Source organism: Myxocyprinus asiaticus, chromosome 47, assembly GCF_019703515.2.
Source record: "Myxocyprinus asiaticus isolate MX2 ecotype Aquarium Trade chromosome 47, UBuf_Myxa_2, whole genome shotgun sequence".
NCBI classification, from domain to species: Eukaryota; Metazoa; Chordata; class Actinopteri; order Cypriniformes; family Catostomidae; genus Myxocyprinus; species Myxocyprinus asiaticus.
In genome coordinates, this window is record NC_059390.1 from 4762530 (window position 1) to 4780853 (window position 18324).

General features: G+C 37.8%; 1 protein-coding gene across 2 annotated transcripts in view; it reads left to right on the forward strand.

Annotated features, from left to right (window-relative positions):
- Positions 1-18322, forward strand: part of LOC127436862 (ras association domain-containing protein 3-like) — a 54038-nt gene extending 35716 nt beyond the window's left edge. For both annotated transcript variants that reach the window (XM_051691313.1, XM_051691311.1), the window contains 4 exons: positions 7936-8043; positions 10925-11180; positions 15117-15232; positions 15336-18322. In XM_051691313.1, coding sequence (XP_051547273.1) covers positions 7936-8043; positions 10925-11180; positions 15117-15232; positions 15336-15485 — 630 coding nt within the window. In that variant the 3' untranslated portion in view covers positions 15486-18322. The remainder of the gene's footprint in view (positions 1-7935; positions 8044-10924; positions 11181-15116; positions 15233-15335) is intronic.
- The last annotated feature ends 2 nt before the right edge of the window (positions 18323-18324 follow it).

Sequence of the window (18324 nt, forward strand, 5' to 3'; positions counted from 1 at the left end):
CTATGCTTAGAATATTGTTGTTTGGTGATGCGAAGAGCAAAAAGAATCGGAATGAGCTTTATTGTCAAGTATGCTTACACAAGGAATTTGTCATGGTGACAGTACACAATAGAACATACTTATTTATCGTGCTTTAGCAGCGGAGACAACAGGAGATCCAGTAGCTATGCTGCCAAAGAAGCAAATAAAGGTCTGAAGCAACTTTCTTTAAGCAAGAAGACAGAAAGATCGGCAAAGGCAAAAAACTACAGTAAACATTGTTAACGGTAAGGCATCTATGTCTTCATTTGTTTAGTGCAAAGGAGCCTGGCACAGCAATTGTTGTGGATTTTGTGTAAACCATGACGTTGGTTTGCTTGGAAATAAATCGAGTACTTCAAATACAGTATTCATGGACATGCTAAATTTGATCATCAATAACTATTCTAATCTTTCCTTTACCATGACATTCTGTATCGCTAGATAATTGAGGTTTATTTTACGCTAAGCAGCTCTCTAATAGAGGTAATAACTGTCTTTAGCAATAACGTGAAATGTAGACAGTCTCCAAAGATTATTGATATGAGGGACTATAATCTATCCTTAACAGTAGAAGCATGTTCACTTGATTTCTGATGTTTGTTTTTAGGCAAAGCAATTATATTATAGGAGTAATAAATAACTTTAGAAATGACCTCAAACTCCGACATTTTCCAGATGCAAATGATATTCCAAAGCTGACGGGGGCAGCAGAGACTATCATGCTGATCCATGTTCGAAAGATGGCAGTATAGCGTCTAACACCACTGTAACATCGGTACGTAAAGTACATGAAGAGCAATGCTAACGCTAGCTAGAGAACTACTGAATGCCCCTTTAATTTCATGAGTGCAAAATCCACACAACCGTCCTGCAGTTCACTGTATTTTGTTGTTGTTGCTAGGATATGCGAAGATGACTGCCAGATCTTTTAGACTAGATGTAAAAGAAAAACCTCCATCCTGGGTTAATTTTTGTCACAAGTAGCTTAATCATGCCCAGAGAGGACATCCTTTTAATGATAAATGTGAAAGACTTGTTAATTCCCTAACTGCAAACAGCTTGTGAACGGCCAGCGGCTTTTAGTCTATTAAAGGCCTGAAAGGCCTGTTTGACGTTCTGTTTCTTGAGTGTTTGATCTTTTCATTTGGACTCTATTTTAGGCAAAATATTATGGAGCCACCGAGTATAACAGATTCAGCACTTTAACTGTATCTTTTCTGGTTTATGATTTCATAAACACTTTTTAGACCTTTTCATCAATCAAAAACAACAGATAAGCCACAGTTATGAAATTCTGTAGGTTTTTCAACTTTAGATTCTCATAGTTCTCTGTTGACATGGTGAGTGGGCCGTTTTCACGAGAATGACAACTGGGACGTCGTGCAGCCAGGTTATATTTCCATGGTCTTTGAGCTCAGTGAGGATGCTGTACTCCCATCTGACATGCCTGGTTTGTCATGAAGATCAATCGGGCTGCCCAGGTGAGTCAGGCAGCTCCACTTCCTCTGTGTGATTCAACCTCGAATCAGATTCAGCTTGGTGCTGTGCTCGGAGGACAAACCTTTTGGGTTTGTAAGAGATCAAGTTTCTTGATTTCTTAAGGAGTCTTTTTACTGAGGAAAGCATCAGTCGTTTTCACAGTATTGAGTTGCCTTCAGTTGAGTCAAAGCTCAACGAAAAACAAACCACACCCTGTGGTTTATGTATCAGCTTGTATATTAGGTTATCAGTATACTTTAAAGCTTAAGTAATTTATCCTAAGTAAGTCACAGACGCCTTGTTTGGAAAATTGTAAATTACTTTAGACAAATATAACAGAAGGTCTAGAATAAATCTGTGAGTAAGTCTTAAACCAAAGCTGTCAGTCATTCCCATAGGTTACTCTCCCTGTTGAACTTTATGATGTCTGAATGGAAATTGCTGGAAGGCATTTCTCCAAGTTTCTAATGAGAGCAGCTTCTAAGAGTGCTTTTGAATGGGTCTGCATTATTGTTGACCTGTCTGAAGATGAAGGGACGGCAATAGAGGAGATGAGAGATCCAACAACTTTTCTACATTCTTACCGTACACACCTAGTGCCGTAAGTACAGTATGTCTTGCTTTCGTTATGGACCGTGCCATGCTTTTACTTGTTTTCTAGCCTTTGCAGACATAAACAGAGTTATGAAACTATAATTTTAGGAGGAAGCTTTGGCAGTTGTTAAAGTGTTGGGGGTTAAAGGGCAATGTCTTATGGGCCTAACAGGGCAAATGCATACATTCCCATGTGAGGTGATGTTATAGCACTCGTAATGACAAATCTCATGAGTCATATGACAGCGTGGATTTATAAGATAAAATTTTGTTTAGTGGTTGCGGAAGGCACCAGAATTCACCTTCCTTATTTTCAGTTAAGATGTAAAACATTTTTGCCATCTTGGGTTAGTTTCTTAGGGATAGTGTTTTCTTATATCTGTAGAGTATATTTATTAGGATAGGGTTTTCAAAGTATACTCTTTTGACCACGAGGATGTATGGACCCATTTAACACTGCAGTATAATCAACTCCTCACGCATGTGTAGATGATTTGCAAATATGTGGACTGTGTGTAGAACAATGGGCTTCTCGTTGACAGTCCAGGCGTACAGTGCTGATGACAAATTTGCGTTCTGCACTGTTCCTTACATAGGCTCCTTTGGCACATGGAAGACCGAAGTATACTTTGGCCTTGACTGGGATCGTACATCTAACCAGGAAATTGGATTCTAGAGTATGACAACATATTTTTATTTCACAACATAAATGAAGTGGTGTCGGAAATGTGATCAGTTCATGGGTTTTGGCATGAATGTTTACCAAGATTTGTAACAAGTTCCTTGGTGGTTTCCATTCCTTTTTTTTTTTTTTTGTTGTGTTTCTGAATAATCAAGAATCACATGATGATGTTAAGTTTGCCCACTGTTCTGTTGAGTAGGAAGTCACCCTGAATGGCACACTGATAGTCGTTTTTAGGCTGTCAGTTTTATGACAATCCCTTCAGTGTATTGTCCTTGGTTTGCAGAGGGTACTTTTAGTATCAGATTGTTGTGCTACTCGATGCAGAAACACCATTAGTTGAGGAATGTGTTGGGAGGAAAGGTGTGGTGACCAGGGACTTCCTGAGCTAGCAGTAGAGGCGTAGGGGAATTCAGGAGGTGCAGTTTTATTGGAGCTTTCAGATGAAAGTACCTTGGCAAGCAGAATGCTTTGCGGTCGTTGTAGGAGTTATTAGAAATCCCCTGCAAAACCTCAGCTAAATATAGAGAAGTAGATATTCTTGTTTGCTAAGCTTTGAGTCTTTATCTGATGGGAACACTTGTCTGACTGGTCCATCAGTATGGAAGATAATATCAGTTGCTTAATCCAGGTAGAAGTGCCCAGATGAACCAGTCCAGCCGCACCTCACATGTCCTGTTCCACAGAAGTGACGCCATGACCAACAAGTGTGAGACAAATCGGCTAACACAAGTGACTGAAAACCAGGAAAAATCCTCTAATATTATGATGCGCCACACCCTCGGCATGTCGCTTATCAGATGGCACAGTTGGACTTCGAGGATACCCTAAACCTGTTCCATACACTTCCCTTTCCTCCTTCACTGTGTTGCTCCATATGAGAGCGAGGACACACTATCCCTCACAGTGAGGGAGGGAGAGCTGCTTTTTCTGTAGCATTACCTCATCAGGCTTGTTTATTTTGCCTTTGTAACGCTCCACTGTGCAGAGGCATCCGTCTTAACCCTGTCCCTCCTGGTTTAGTTGACTCCGCTCAACTCAGCTCATTTACTTTCCTAACCATTATGTCAACAATACCTTGGACAAAACACTTTTAGCCAAACTAGATAGACAGATATTGACACATGTAGGATTATATTGTTGTACGTTGGAATGTATAATCGCAGTCAGCTAGTCAACCGACAAGTCGATTAGTAAATTTGACCAGTTTATCTGGATCTTTTAAAATAAGAAACACTCCAGAAACCAGGTTAATTATACAGGGCTTTTTTAAGACTGATTAGTTGACTAGTCATTCAGGCATCCACCAACTAGTCAAATTTGAAAATGTGCTGTAATTGTACTGAAGTTGTAAGACCATGTTGGGGCTTTGAAATCAAGTTGGCCAAAGACAGCGACTTCTGACCACATTGTTAGTCAGACAAAATGGTGAGACTCAAACTTAACATGACCAACATGCACGGAACAGCCTGTCTAATGAACAACCCTCAGAGAGTTGATGGAGACCACATCAGAGAACCCATAGACAGCACAGGCTAATGCGGTGAACTACAATCTGTTGCACATACTCAACAGGCCCTGCTGAGAGCTCATGGCCCCTCATTTACACAGGTCTTACCAGCTTTTGTTGGCTTTTCTTGTGGTGAATGAGGACTTAATGGGCTCTCGGCTTGTAGTCATGACTTCATCTGAGAGTGTTTGGTGGAGTTAATTGGAGCGATCTGGCAGAATCCTTTAATTGTGAAAGTATGTGGTTGCAATATTTTTTTCAAGCATTGTTTTCTATTCTCATTAATGCTTGTCAAGATGGTGGAGTGATTAAGCTAATGACCCAGTCAGTGTGACATTTGGCACATCCAAAGTAGGAGAAAGATTTAGCTCAGTCATTGAAGATTGGTCTTGCCAGGTACATACGGTCTTCTTTATTCCCTTGAGATGTTGGATGCACATTTATTTATTTATTTTTAAAAGGGAGCAAAACATGTTTGTCTCTCCGGTAGTTTAAGTGTTTGTCTTAAAGAGTCTTGACTATGATTTAGCTGATTGTTGCACATGTTAAGCAGCTGTTACTGGGTTAATCTGCTTGCAATTCCCTCATTTGGAGGTCTGAGGGTTAAAGGCAGGTGAAGGGCATCAATCCTCACATCTAGGGCAAAGAGCAAGACAACATACGGACATGGAATGGGTCAGAATGGGCGACCGGTGATCAACTAGTCAAATAGTGATGTCAATTTCATTTATGCATTTGGCTGATGCTACTAAGAGTGCATTCAAGGTAAACATTTATATTTTTAAGGACAGCACTACTTGATTGGTTAGAGGTAAGGGTCGGGTTAGGGTAGGGGTATAGTTTCTCCAACCAATCAGGTAGTGCTTTCATGTTGAACGTTTCAGATTCGTCCAATCAGGTATGGCTTTCTTGTTGAATACAAATGGCTTTTCACCTGCCATCCTACTTTTCGGAAATTCATGCCCTGCCCTACCAACTGAGCTACAGCTACAATTAATTTAGAGATGCAAGTTTTTGGAGAGGGTTTTTTGACAGATAAAAAGGAAACAAGAACAAATATTTGAATCTAGTGCATAAGTTCTGACTTCACTCTCTCTCTCACTCTTCTGCTGTATGTGTGTGTGTTTTCCCTGTTTATTGTCTGGTATTATAGATGTGTTTTGGACTATCCGATCACAAGAGGATATGACATTTACAGACACATCACCATTTACACCTGATCGTAATGTTGACCACATTTGTTTGGATGTGGTCCACTCTTTGTGGTCCACTCATGGACCACAAAATCTGCTCTTTTGACCGCATCTTTTCGGATTTCGAGGGGAATGTTTCTGATTTCGTGACTACATACTTAAATCATTACGTCAGTGTACTGTATGATAAAGTATAAAAAGAAAAAGTGCTTTATATGAATTTACTGATATATGAATTTGATATGAGTTTACTATATAAATAAATATTACATTTGTTATTTTTATCTTAATTTACAGTTATTTGTTATTGCAAGGCTGCCCTTAGCATCCACATTTAGTGCTAAAAAATACATCTAATTGGTGTCTCTCTGGTGCCAATGACTTTAAACCTACCCGATTATACAGTGCTTCCTTAACGCCGTTTAGACAATTTTATAAAAATCTGTAGGTTTTCACCTGCGTAATGCTAACAGGAGCAGTAGGATGTACAGTGAGGATGTAGTCATGTTTATTCTCAAGAGCTTTTGTGCTTTATTGTAGATTAAGGAATTCAAATAGTGGTTAGCATTTTAAGCAGATGTTTTTGTGTATGAAAAACAGTGATTCATGCACTATAAAGTTAAATAAAAATGCAAAAATTTTTACCTAATTGGGTGTTCCCGGTCAAAAATGACCAGTCTATTAAAAATGGCTTAAATCTCTCATTATGCTATATTATCACCAAATGTTGCATTAGATAATTTGTCAACTTGTTTTCTTTCAATTAGCATAGGTTTGCATTTCTTTTTGGAACTTATTGCGCAGATCCAGCGCAAGCAGCAGCAATCTTTTGACAGTTTAAACGGCCTAGATCTCCTGCTTGGATTTGTTATGGAGTGACCATCATGATTTGTGAATCAGAGGAACTTTTGATCCTGATCCTGAAGTTTTTGACTCTGGCTAATGGAATACGCGCTTCAGAGGAAGATATTAGATGAGCGCTCTATTGGAAGAAAACGCTGGATTATCATGAGGCTCATGAATTACATCTGTTTAAATGAGATATCTGCATATTTGCAAAAGGTATATAATACAAGTTTTATTAATATTTGCCTTTTATCATTAGAAAAAATGTAAAGGTGACAGGGAACTGTTGAGTAGTGACTGTTAGAATGCATGCTTTAAAAAAGCATTATTTGTGGATCATTTTGGCAATATACTGAAGCTGAACTATGTAAGATTTTTTTGGTTAAAAATGAACAAATTGCCATTATTGATTTGAGTACATCAACAATCAGTTTTCCTTACCTTACCCCGATTCACTACTGTAAGCCTATAAAAATTATTTGTATTTTGAGCTGTCGGGTTTGATTTGGCACGAAATCGCTGGTTTAGGACATTCATCCTTGCATCATTGCGTCATGTCTGCACACACAGGAAAGAAGTGCCGGTGCTCTCATGTTTGGGTTGCAGAAAGTAACTACGCTGTTCAACTCAGTTCAGTAACACTCACACAGTTCAGGACAGCATCATTGCAGTCTAGATAGATGTTTATTTGTTATCCGTTTGGCAAAGTTGTTTACCTGCTATAATGCATGGATATGTTTTCTGATTGGGTTGTTAAGCTTATATTGCTTGTCATGCTTTTATTAATCGACGTGTTAACCGATTGCGATGTATCTTAATCAAAGCAAAAATATTTCTGTTTCAAATGTTTAATCGTATTACATAATATTAACATGAAAATAGCACATTATGACTCCAGCTCTGAATATCTCCAGTCATGATCACACACAGGTGATTTCAGGTTAAGCTCAAATTGGCAGATTCATCCACCAGAAGAGCAGTCCCAGAACACAACTGACTTAATGCATTCTTCTGCAAATTGCTTGCAATTTTAAGTTTCAACCACAGATGTCGCTAGAGAGCACAAACTTGCGTAGTGCAGCTTTAAATAAAATATGAAAACATTCTGTACTATTTATCACATTAGTGTGCTTTAAAGTTTAACCAGGAAGTTTGTTTTGAAATGCTTTTATTTTGTACAAAATGGCACAAAGTCATACTTGTGGTGTTCCCGGTCAAAAATGACCGGCCATTGAAAATGAATGGGGGAGATCAAAAATAAGAGGAAAATTGTGTGTTCTGGAGCATGTTCATGTTCACATACAGTATGTGCATGTGTTCTTGCAAACGTATAGGCCTTGGACCTGTGCACGAATGCACACACATGCGCACTCACACGCACAAACTCTTGAGTATTACGTGCTTTCTTTTTCACAGAGATGAACTTTATCCTACCCTAAACTGCATCCAACATCCATTCATCCATCCAACATTACCACACACACATTATACCTCCACTGCTGTCAAAATCGCTGATCAGCACCATGAGGTTGACCTGTGCTGACCTTTCTGTTTGCTGAATGCTTTATATTCACTTTCTGTGTGTGTGTGTGTGTGTGTCTGTGTTTCAGGATGTGGAGAAAGAGAGAGAACTGCGTACTCATCTCACACACGAGGAGATCAGACAGAAGGTGGAGCAATACAACGCCGCTTCACGAGACCATTTTAAAATGACACTGGTGAGAGTTAACACTGTATAACTCTATCAGTGGCTTATGGATCATTAAACATAATATGTCCATCTACATTGTTCTTTTATTGGGCACAAGCTGCACATGGTTGCTTAATTAATAAAAGTATTATCAGTATCCATATTGTGATCTGTTTATCATGCCCCTTGTTGTGATTCAGTTTTAATGGCTCATGTGACAGTCATAAGGATTATGATGTCAAAATATCAGATTTTATTACTGTACCTTTGGCCAGAATCTAGATGCTAGAATCTTGGACTGTTTTTGTTTCGATAATACTCATACTACTCAAACAATCTGTAATAGGACATATTTACACTATATTGAGAGATTTATACCATCTTCAGATATACATCACTCTGACTGGAAATTTCAGACCTCAATTAAAAATACATCTTATAAATATATCTGTATGAAGCCGCCTTGACACATTTTTGAAACACTTTGTATTTGTGCATCTAAGCTGTGTGTCCACAGTGTCTTGGATCATTAAGTATAAGGCCTGTGTTGCAGTGGTGTTTTGTGTCAGAGGAGGTTTATGAGCTGTAATTACACCCCCATGTGTCTCTCCCTTAGCCTGCAGTCATGATTGCCATTTGAGCTAATGAGCTTACAGATAGAAGAACCTCAAATCTGAGCTCCATCTTGACACAGTCAGATACCACAGCATCAGTGAGATGTGCTCACCAGTGTTGGGGAAGCTGCTTTGAAACTGTTGCTAGCCAAGCTACAAGATATTTTATCTAAAATTAATGAGATATTCTCAAAGCATCTTGAGAGAAATATTCTTGGAAAATGTGCTTGTTTATTGTGTCAGGTCGGTTGGTACGGTAATGTGACAAAAACAGTGTTTTTAGCATTCAATCACACTTTACTGCTATTCGTTGGAGAAAATGAGTGAAGTCAGTAATGCTGCTACATTGAGTTAGATACACCCTAACACTGGTGTTTCGACTTTTTCAGAGTTATGCGACTAATTTATACGCATATAAACTAGGGCTGTCAATCGCTGTCAAAAGTTTTTCTTGAAATTAATTACATGACATGCTGATTAATCAAATTAATTGCAATTAAATGCATGCATCAATATTTTCTGAGAAATAAATATATTACATGATAAAAAGTATTAAATATAATCAGATATTCATATTAAAATATATTGCACTATTGTGTCAGACAAGTAAAGCATTGGTTAGACAATAAAAAAGTGCCTTTAAGAGTCAAATATATTGTTTGGTTTATAGCATACTGTTGTCGACAGTTCATTTTGCAATCGAGTTCGTCAATGAGTCCTGTTCTCACGAGACTTTCCTGCATTCCATCTGCGCCATTTTTAATTCTCGTCTATGTAAATGTGTATCAAACACATTTGGAGCGTTGCACTGTTTTTTTAGCATCATGAATGCTGTGTTTTTAGGATGCTGTGTCAAGTTTAAAGTAGTTGAACTTTGAAAATTGCATCTCAAGATGCTGTTGTGCTTCCTCAAGCTGTCAAGGACACATCCTGTGTAAGCAGCTCTCATTCTGTCGCTGTGCTGCTTGTGAGGTTTGCCGAGGCGCGCTGACTGTCCCCTGCTGACGCGGCTCGTAAAAACAAGTTATATGCACTTAAAGCTTGAATTGCTCTGATGCTAGAAAAATACGTACCTTTATCGCAGAATTTATATGGGTTAAGGCTGATTTATACTTCTGCGTCGAACTTACGGCATATGATCTGCATAGTGGCCAACACGTTGGTGTGTCTGCGTCGTTCTGTGAGTACGCAGCCAAAATGCTGACAATGTGTTTCATAAATAAACATAAGCAATGCAAGCAATGTAATTTCTGGATTCAAATTATTAAATTCTTTTAGCATCAAAAATTAGTTCAAAGTATGTGAACATGTTGAAATGTAGGTACATATTGTTTATTATACATGTTTTCTGCATTGCAGGCAGAAAATAAATGAGGAAATTACTGTATGCTTGCTCTTGAGTCACTTAATAATACATAAATATTTTGGCATACTTTTGACATTCCGTGCTGAAAAAGAAATTGTCAAATTAATTAACTACTTGCCTGAATAACACAAAATGGGTGTTGTTTTGAAGACTTTACAATGCATATAGACAATATAACCAACGCTTACCAGGTGCTTTTTAATTTGCTGACAAATTAGAAGTATTACGTTTCCATACTTATGAAATATGATTATTTACTGAACACATACAATCGAATACAAAACATATTATTTCATTCACATATCAAATTAATATCAAGTAAAGGCTCGGAGAATAAAGATTTTAGAGTTTATAAGCTATAAACCGATATCTTTTGTTGTATTTCGCTTGTAACTTCATGAAACACAAACAGAATAAAAAAAAACAGCAGATGCTCCCGATTGAGACAATTTCTTTAATGGTCACGTGTCCAAATTCAATGTGATATGATGCATCGATATTTAAATAGTCTTGGATAAAATGTGACGCTTCCTCAGACTTCCTTGTTATCATGCTTGGGGGCGGTCTCTGGTTGAAGTGGACCAATCACTGCTGTTGTGGTCTTTCAACGCGAAGCGCAGTTACGTTATTGAAGAGGTGCACGTCAGGCTACGGCGTAGGCTATGCCGTAACCGCCATAGCTACGTGTATCCTAAGCCGTAGGTTCGACACAGAAGTGTAAATCGGCCTTTAGGAGGCATGAGTTATTTTTTATAGAATTAAATGCACTAAATGACATCATTTTCTTCATCATGATACAAAACCACACTTGAAAATGTGATCATATGGTACCAGTCAAAATAGCATTGCATGTCTTTGTTGTTTTTATCTGTTGATTAGCAGACAAAAAACTGAATGTCTTTCTCCCTCTTTCTCTCTGTGTCCTGCAGAATTCTAACGGCTTGTACACCGGATTCATAAAGGTGCAGTTGGACCTGCGGAGGCCCATCACAGTGAAAGGGGGCGGGGCATGTGGGGTCAAAGGTCAAGAGGCGTTTTACCTTCCGCACGGCTCCATAAACACACTGCACATCAGCAGCAACAACACGGTGCGACAGGTCATCCAAGCCCTGCTCAACAAATTTACCGTGGCCGACAACCCCGCCAAGTTCACTTTGTTCAAACGCTTCAGCCGAGAAGACCAAGGTGAGACTTTGAGCGTGAATGTTTTGTACAGTAGGCATTGATTAGTGTGGTTATGATTCAGACTCCGGAGTGTATACAGTATGTGTTTTGGCAGAAGCACATACATTCCTGGAATAGGTCAAACCCGGGAATGTGTATGTGTTGTGTGTGTATTTCTGGATGGCTTGTCTTCTGGCACCCACACATTCAGGACAGGCCTGCTACTCTAAGCATATATATTCTCATGTGCCAAGAATACACCATGCCAGCGTAGTAAACACAGACACCAGCTGTTGTCTGTGCCAACCTTTTGAATGCTCATTGGTAGAGTCTTAACAGCCTCTTTCCCCACATGTCATTGCCATACAAGGAGATTCTCAACTAGGGATGGACTTGTCGGTTAGTGACTAGATTTATCTAGATTTTCTTTTTACCTGTAATATATTTTAGTGGCGATACTTTCAACTCCTGAGCATCCATGCCATCTTTCTCCTATGACAGACCCCAGATCAGCCATTGCCTGAGCCCCTGCTTGATGTCACCAGCACAGCAGGATGCCAGACAGACATAGCTCAGTGATTTTAAGTACCTGCTTTTGTAATCTATGAGCTGGGGTGGAATGTGCTTTGGTTTATTTGGCAGAAGGAACCCCACACAGCTCTTCTATGCTGAAATGAGTGAGCTGGTTCTCAGCTTTTCCATCGTGCACTGTTTTCTGCCCATTTATAGGATGAGGGGGTTGGGGGATATACAGTATGTTGTATAAAGGAAACAAAGCCTATTTTAGGACCATTAAGATTTTGCTTTGTGACATTGCTTTCGTGATTTTCAAGAATTAAGCACAGTTTTCTCCCAAATTCCCATTACGTTATGCATTTATTTATTTCTCATTATTCTCAAAGGTAGATACGATTCTCATTTCTGTAAAATGTTACAGTAGAACAGTTATATTGTGCAAGGACAAGAAGAAATAGTTTCATACCATGTAACCCATGTTTGGTTTTTTGACTACTGAAAACGGAGAACATTTTCGGATGGAGCCACATTGAGAGCCCCATATCTCTGGGATTTAAGCATATACGGTCTTAAAAATTAAGATACAAAAAGGCAAGTTTATTCTGAACCAGAATTTAAAAGGATATTAAGATATATGTAGTACTTGTGGAGTTTTATGCACTCCAAATTTGGAAAAACAACACGCAAAGTGTTTCCCCCATTTTTGGACTTGCACCATTGGCATATAATGGACAAGGGGTGCTTAAGTCGACTTTTTTTAGTAATAGACCTACCTGTCTCTGTGTAAAAATAAAACAATGATGCTGCCACCTTTTTAAGGTAATTGTTTTTACCTATAGTTTGGCTCCAAAATCATAGGCAAATATTTTCAACTCCTATATAAAATAATGCATTACGAAGTAAAATGGATCTATGGAATTTAAAATGGATAAAAGAACTGTGGCAAATTCTCCAAGAAGCTTGGAACATCCTATCTGCCAACAACCAAGAAAAACTGTATCCAGGTGTACCTAGGAGAATTGGTGCTGTTTTAAAGGCAAAGGTGTTCACACCGAATATTGATTTAGCTTTTTTATGTTTACTGGACTTTTGTATGATGAAATGAAAACCATTTATGGCATTATTTTAAAGACATTCTCACTATGCAACATTTTTCACAAGTGCCTAAAACTTTTGTACAGTACTGTATATCAATAACAAAATGCTGGAGACCTCTGGTTGAGTTTACACAAAGTGAGAATTGGGTGGAAAATATGCTTGTGATTTTAAAATGTCAATGCAAAAAAATCGTAGAAAATAAGCTTGTCTGGATCGCTGTCTGAGACGTGAATATGAGAGCTCACCCTCATGAGAAAGCGTCAGCACATGCTAGGAGACAGACAAGCAAGATGTGTTTAGGTTCAGCCCATATTGTGTGTATGCTTATGTGTTTTACAGCTGTTTTTAATGCGCGTACAGGAGACTGTTAAGCTCCTCTAATTAATCAAGCCGTCTAGACGACGTGAGCACATATGATAAACTTTACATGCTAATAAACTCCCACCTCAGAGCTCATTTTGGAAACAGACAAGACCCTCCATGGTGATTATAGAGAGTGATATCACAGCAGTACAGCGTAAAAACGAGTATTGAGCAACCTCATTAGGGGAGACATATTAGCAGCCCTGTATACTCTGATTAACCCCACTGGGGGCAGAAGGAAGCCTCTGTTAAACAGGAAGTGAGATGAGATATTCCACAGGAATGAAAAAATGCAGGTCTTCCATGCTCGGGGTGGAGTCAAAATCCCTGTAAGGCTGGTCAGTCCATTTGAAGGCCATCTTTGTAATGCCCCTAGACAGCCTCCTTTAGTTGTGAATTAGAGATGCAACTTCCGAGAAGTTTTGGCTCAAATTTCTTCTCCTTTTAGGAAAGCACTGTTACTAAAAAAAAAAAAAAAAAAAACAGAAGTCAAGAAAAAGAGAGAAAATGAAGAAACTTTTTTTGTTGATTGTTGGCTGATTAGTCGACTATCATTATCCTTTCCTAATCCACACCTTATGTTGTGCTCTTCAACTACACTTGGCTCTTGCTATGCAAATTGCACATTGCACTGTGTTGCCTCTGGGTAACAAACCCATTTTCTTTATTTTGCAAGCACATGATGCATTTAAGATGACAATAAAACATTTAATAGTAAAGGAAGAAACAACTAAATGTGGTTTTTCGGTCAAAATACATCCTGGTCTTCATTTTAATGTCTTTTTCTTCCATGGTGCATTGTGTGGTGGCTGTTTTGCTCTGGAGAACTGCCATTAGAAAAGCAATTTTCATTGGTTTTTACATTTTTCGACAGTCTAATGGATATAGCTAAACTGTGTAGTGATGAGTGACACACACACACAGCCACTATAGAGAATATTGCAGTTGTTACATGTTGTTTTTAATTTAGTTTTTCTTTGTTGTATTATCTATTATTGAACTATCTACCTTTTTTATTATTTACTTTATTATACAGTAGTAGATAGTGTCATGTCTATTATTCTAATATTAAGTGTGATATAATTGTTTAACAGGATTTTCATTGCTGTTTTTATTTTTAGTATTCTGACATAGGTGGGTAAATTGATCATTACCCACAAAATGAACTAATTTTCATTTCAAGTATTTAAATAAATAAAAACATGTCTTTGATCAATTTCTTTTCATTGTTGCACAATATTGCTTCCAAGCAACATGCTTAAAATTATTATATTTAAAAAATATTCCGGGTTCAATACAAGTTAAGCTCAAGTGACAGCATTTGTGGTATAATGTTGATTACCACAAAAATTAATACAAATAAAAAAAATCAAAGATTGAGGTTACAGTGGGGCACTAACAATGGAAGCGAATGAGGCCAATTTTTGGAGGATGTGTGAATTTTAAAAAAGCACTTATACATTTTTCTGTTAACTTTATTTGTGCAGTAAAGTTGATTAAATCGTCATTTTTGCAGGATTACAGGGTTTACGACATTTCATCATCATGGCAATAAAGTTGTAAAATTGGATATAACTTTATACACAGAAAAGGTTCATTTACGGTTACACTTCGGGCTAAACTGAGTATTTTAATGTTTATGAGTTGGCCTCATTCACTTCCATTGTAAGTGCCTCACTGTAACCTAGATTTTTATTTTTATTTTTAAGTGAGGGACAAGTTGAAATTAAGTTTTATGGCAATCAACATTATGCCACAAATACTGTTGAGTATTTTGTATTTAACCCAGGACATTCATTGAAGTTATTTTTCTAATTTTGTTTTTAATTTTAGTAATGAAGTCCACTTTATGCAAGAAATATGAATCAGATATTTTTAAATGAAGATTTCACAATGGATGCAATAGAGGGTTAATTAATTTTCTGAGCATATGTATTTTCATAACAGCATGTGTTTTCATGTCTGTATGTATCTGTGCAGTGTACACCTGTAAGCTATCAGAGGTAGAACACCCTCTTTTCCTGCGTTTGGTGGCGGGACCCAGCACAGACAAACTCAGCTTTGTCCTGAAAGAACAGCAAACCGGTGAAGTCATGGTGAGCTTTCGATTTCCTTTCTGTCTTAAATTTCTAAATGAATTAAACAAAGGAATTATCACATATAGCACAGAACTGATCTCAGCTTCCTCTTCCTCTTCAGTGGGACGCCTTCTCCATTCCTGAGCTGCACAACTTTCTCCGCATCCTGGATAAAGAGGAACAGGACCAGATCTGTGTGATAACCAGACGCTACAACAGCTACAGAGAGAAACTAGAGGAGGCCATGAGAGCAGCGGGCAGCCCATGCTAATGCTAACGTCTAGACGGGAGAATGAACTGCTGTCTCTAGTGGTCATTGTGTGTTATGAACACAATTAGGTGCCAACGGACACCCTGTCGCAAAAAAAGAGGAGAACACTGGACTCCTTCACCTCTCAGAATGCACCTCAGGTGCCATATTTACCCTCCCACCCTCTCGTGATCTTCACAGTTTCAACCGCTGTGATTATTTGTCTTTTTTTTTTTTTTTTTTCAGAACTTTTACCTCTTGCAAACGTGAAAATCGGATCATATCTGTTTTTTAATTTAATTGTTAAATGCTGTGGTTTGTAAATATTTCTGTTTGTTGTTTTTAATTTATGTGGGTGAAGTTTTATTCTTTTTTTTTTTTTTTTATTTCTTTTTTTTTACTGAGAGAGTCTTATATTATTTCAAATATGCTTATTGACCTGAAACTTATCGGGATTGTTTTGTTTTATTTTTTTAAATATGAAATACCAAATGTCTCATAATGTGCCCTACCAATTATAGTGTTGGCATTTGATGTGCTGTTGACAAAATTGACAAATGTAGCATATTAGGAAGATGACCTAAACTGTAAACCACATGACCAAACAAAGGGAGAAAAGGTTTGACAGTGAAAGGAAGTGCATGTTTGTGATTAGAGAAGACTGAATTGTGATGTCATAGAGCCAGAAAATGAAGACAAAGGCAAGAAGAGAGGCATTTAACATTTCAAAATCGTTAGTTGTTGAAGGAATGGCACAAAAATGAAACTTAAAAGCTAAACTGAATTGGAACAGATCTGGAAGTTGGCAAATGAGTGTAGAGGATGTTGGAAAGTATGCGGAGGGAACAGTCACGTTGTGGTCTTGGAGCAAATAGAGTTAGCTTCCTGACCTCTGCTCTTCTCAAGATGTGACTGATGTTGTTTAGGGTCAGATGGTCTTTTTTAGTGAGCGATTGGATGCGTCTATGGTCATGTTGCGAATCAGCCAAGGGTTTGAACACATAATCACAGTGAACAAAGCATGTGTTGTTCTGTAATGCTTTTAAACAGGGGTGCCACTTCTTATCAACCCTGAAAAAATGCATTAAAGAGGAAGATTACAAATGGTGGAATGTCACAGCATCTTCCAGACAAATGATAAACTAGATTACTAAAGTAGATTTGAGATGTGCTACGCCATTTGCATTTCAATGTGTTGTAATATTTGTTTTCATCTGTGATTCATGCATATACACATCTTGATGATTTACCACAGAGTTACTGTATCAGGAGGATTCAAAGTTATCTGTTCTGCCAAAAGAGGTTCATTTTAGAGGTATTTCTGCTTGGCATTGACTGGCATCTTAAAACGTTATTATGGCCACTCACAGTGTGGCTAAATCCAGCTAAGTAAATAGTCAAGGCTACTTTGTCACAGCACACAGGGTCAACAATGTAACTGTTTTAAATGATACTTATGTATCATATTTAATATGTATACACTTGCATTCTTTATGGTAGTGCTGCATGATGTTTTTCTGATAGATACTGCAACATCAGTTTGTGTCTTTGTGACATGCACAGCGAGCTAGCGGCATCTTGTGATCAACTGCTGCAACTAATAATCTCTGCAGTCTTATGGCTCATCTGTGTCAGGCAGTTATATTAGATGCATTTTTTTTTCCAATTAATATTGTTTTTGGTATTATAACCTCTATGACCAAAGATATCGTTAAGATGCGTAGTTTAATTAAAGTTAGAAACAAATTGCCAAGTGCAATCAGTTTGTGCACCTCACTAAAGTGAGGTTAAATTACATTTATATGTATGTCAAATGGTGTTACCATGGCAAATTTAATTGTAAACACTGGGGTGAAAATTAGAATTAGATTTAGTTGTTATGCGAGTACATCACGATAGTCTCAATATTTGCAATAAAAAGATGGTTTGTCAGGGGAGTAAAAACGTTAATCTTAAGAATGCTTTAAGGGCACTTTATATTTTAATTCAGGGAATTATTTTGTTCTTATTTAATTAGTCATCCGATGCTTGCATCAGGAAGGGCATCCGGCGTAAAACCTGGGCCAAGTCAAATATGCGGTCACGGATGGTCCGCTGTGGTGACCCCTAATGGGATCAGCCAAAAGAAGAAGTCATCAGATGCCTATGGTCTACTGTTTTATAACTACATTACTTCAAGTGGAAACTCAGTACTTTTTATTTCATAAAGTTCAACAAGCTTCTGTTCGTAGAGTAAGACTGTGAATGAATGTATTAAAACTGTAATGCTTGTATTCATGTGTTGTAAAGGAGTGTGGATGAGAGCATGCTGCTTAAATACTTTATTTGACTATACATGCATGTGTTATATTAATTCATGCATATTTACTGTGGCTGTTTTAGTACATCACTGGCCAGTGCTGTTGAGATTTCTGTTTAACAGCATATTTAGCGAATGCTCACAAAACCCATACTCTGTATTTGCAAAAATGTAATTTTTTTTCTTGTTTTGTTCCACAGTTGTAGGTTACGTTCATATGATGAAGGTTTTTTTTTTTTACTGTATGTTTTATCTGTAGAGATGGAAATGGGAGGGCATATTGATATCTCTCTCAACCAGCCAGTTTAAAAAGCAGTTTGGGTTTTGAAACTGTTGGCAGAGGTGGCATACAGATACGAGCATTGTCTATGAGATAGGTTCAGAAGAAACATGGATTGTTAGAATCCAAATAAATCGTGATTTCATGCATTTTTGACAGTGATGGAGGTTTATGGAGGTTTTCTGTGGGTTACTCAATGTGTACTGTTACCGATCGTGGCCTTTCTTGTTAAAGTTTGTTTCTTTAAATAAAGATGAAATGTTTCTCAATTCACCACAATT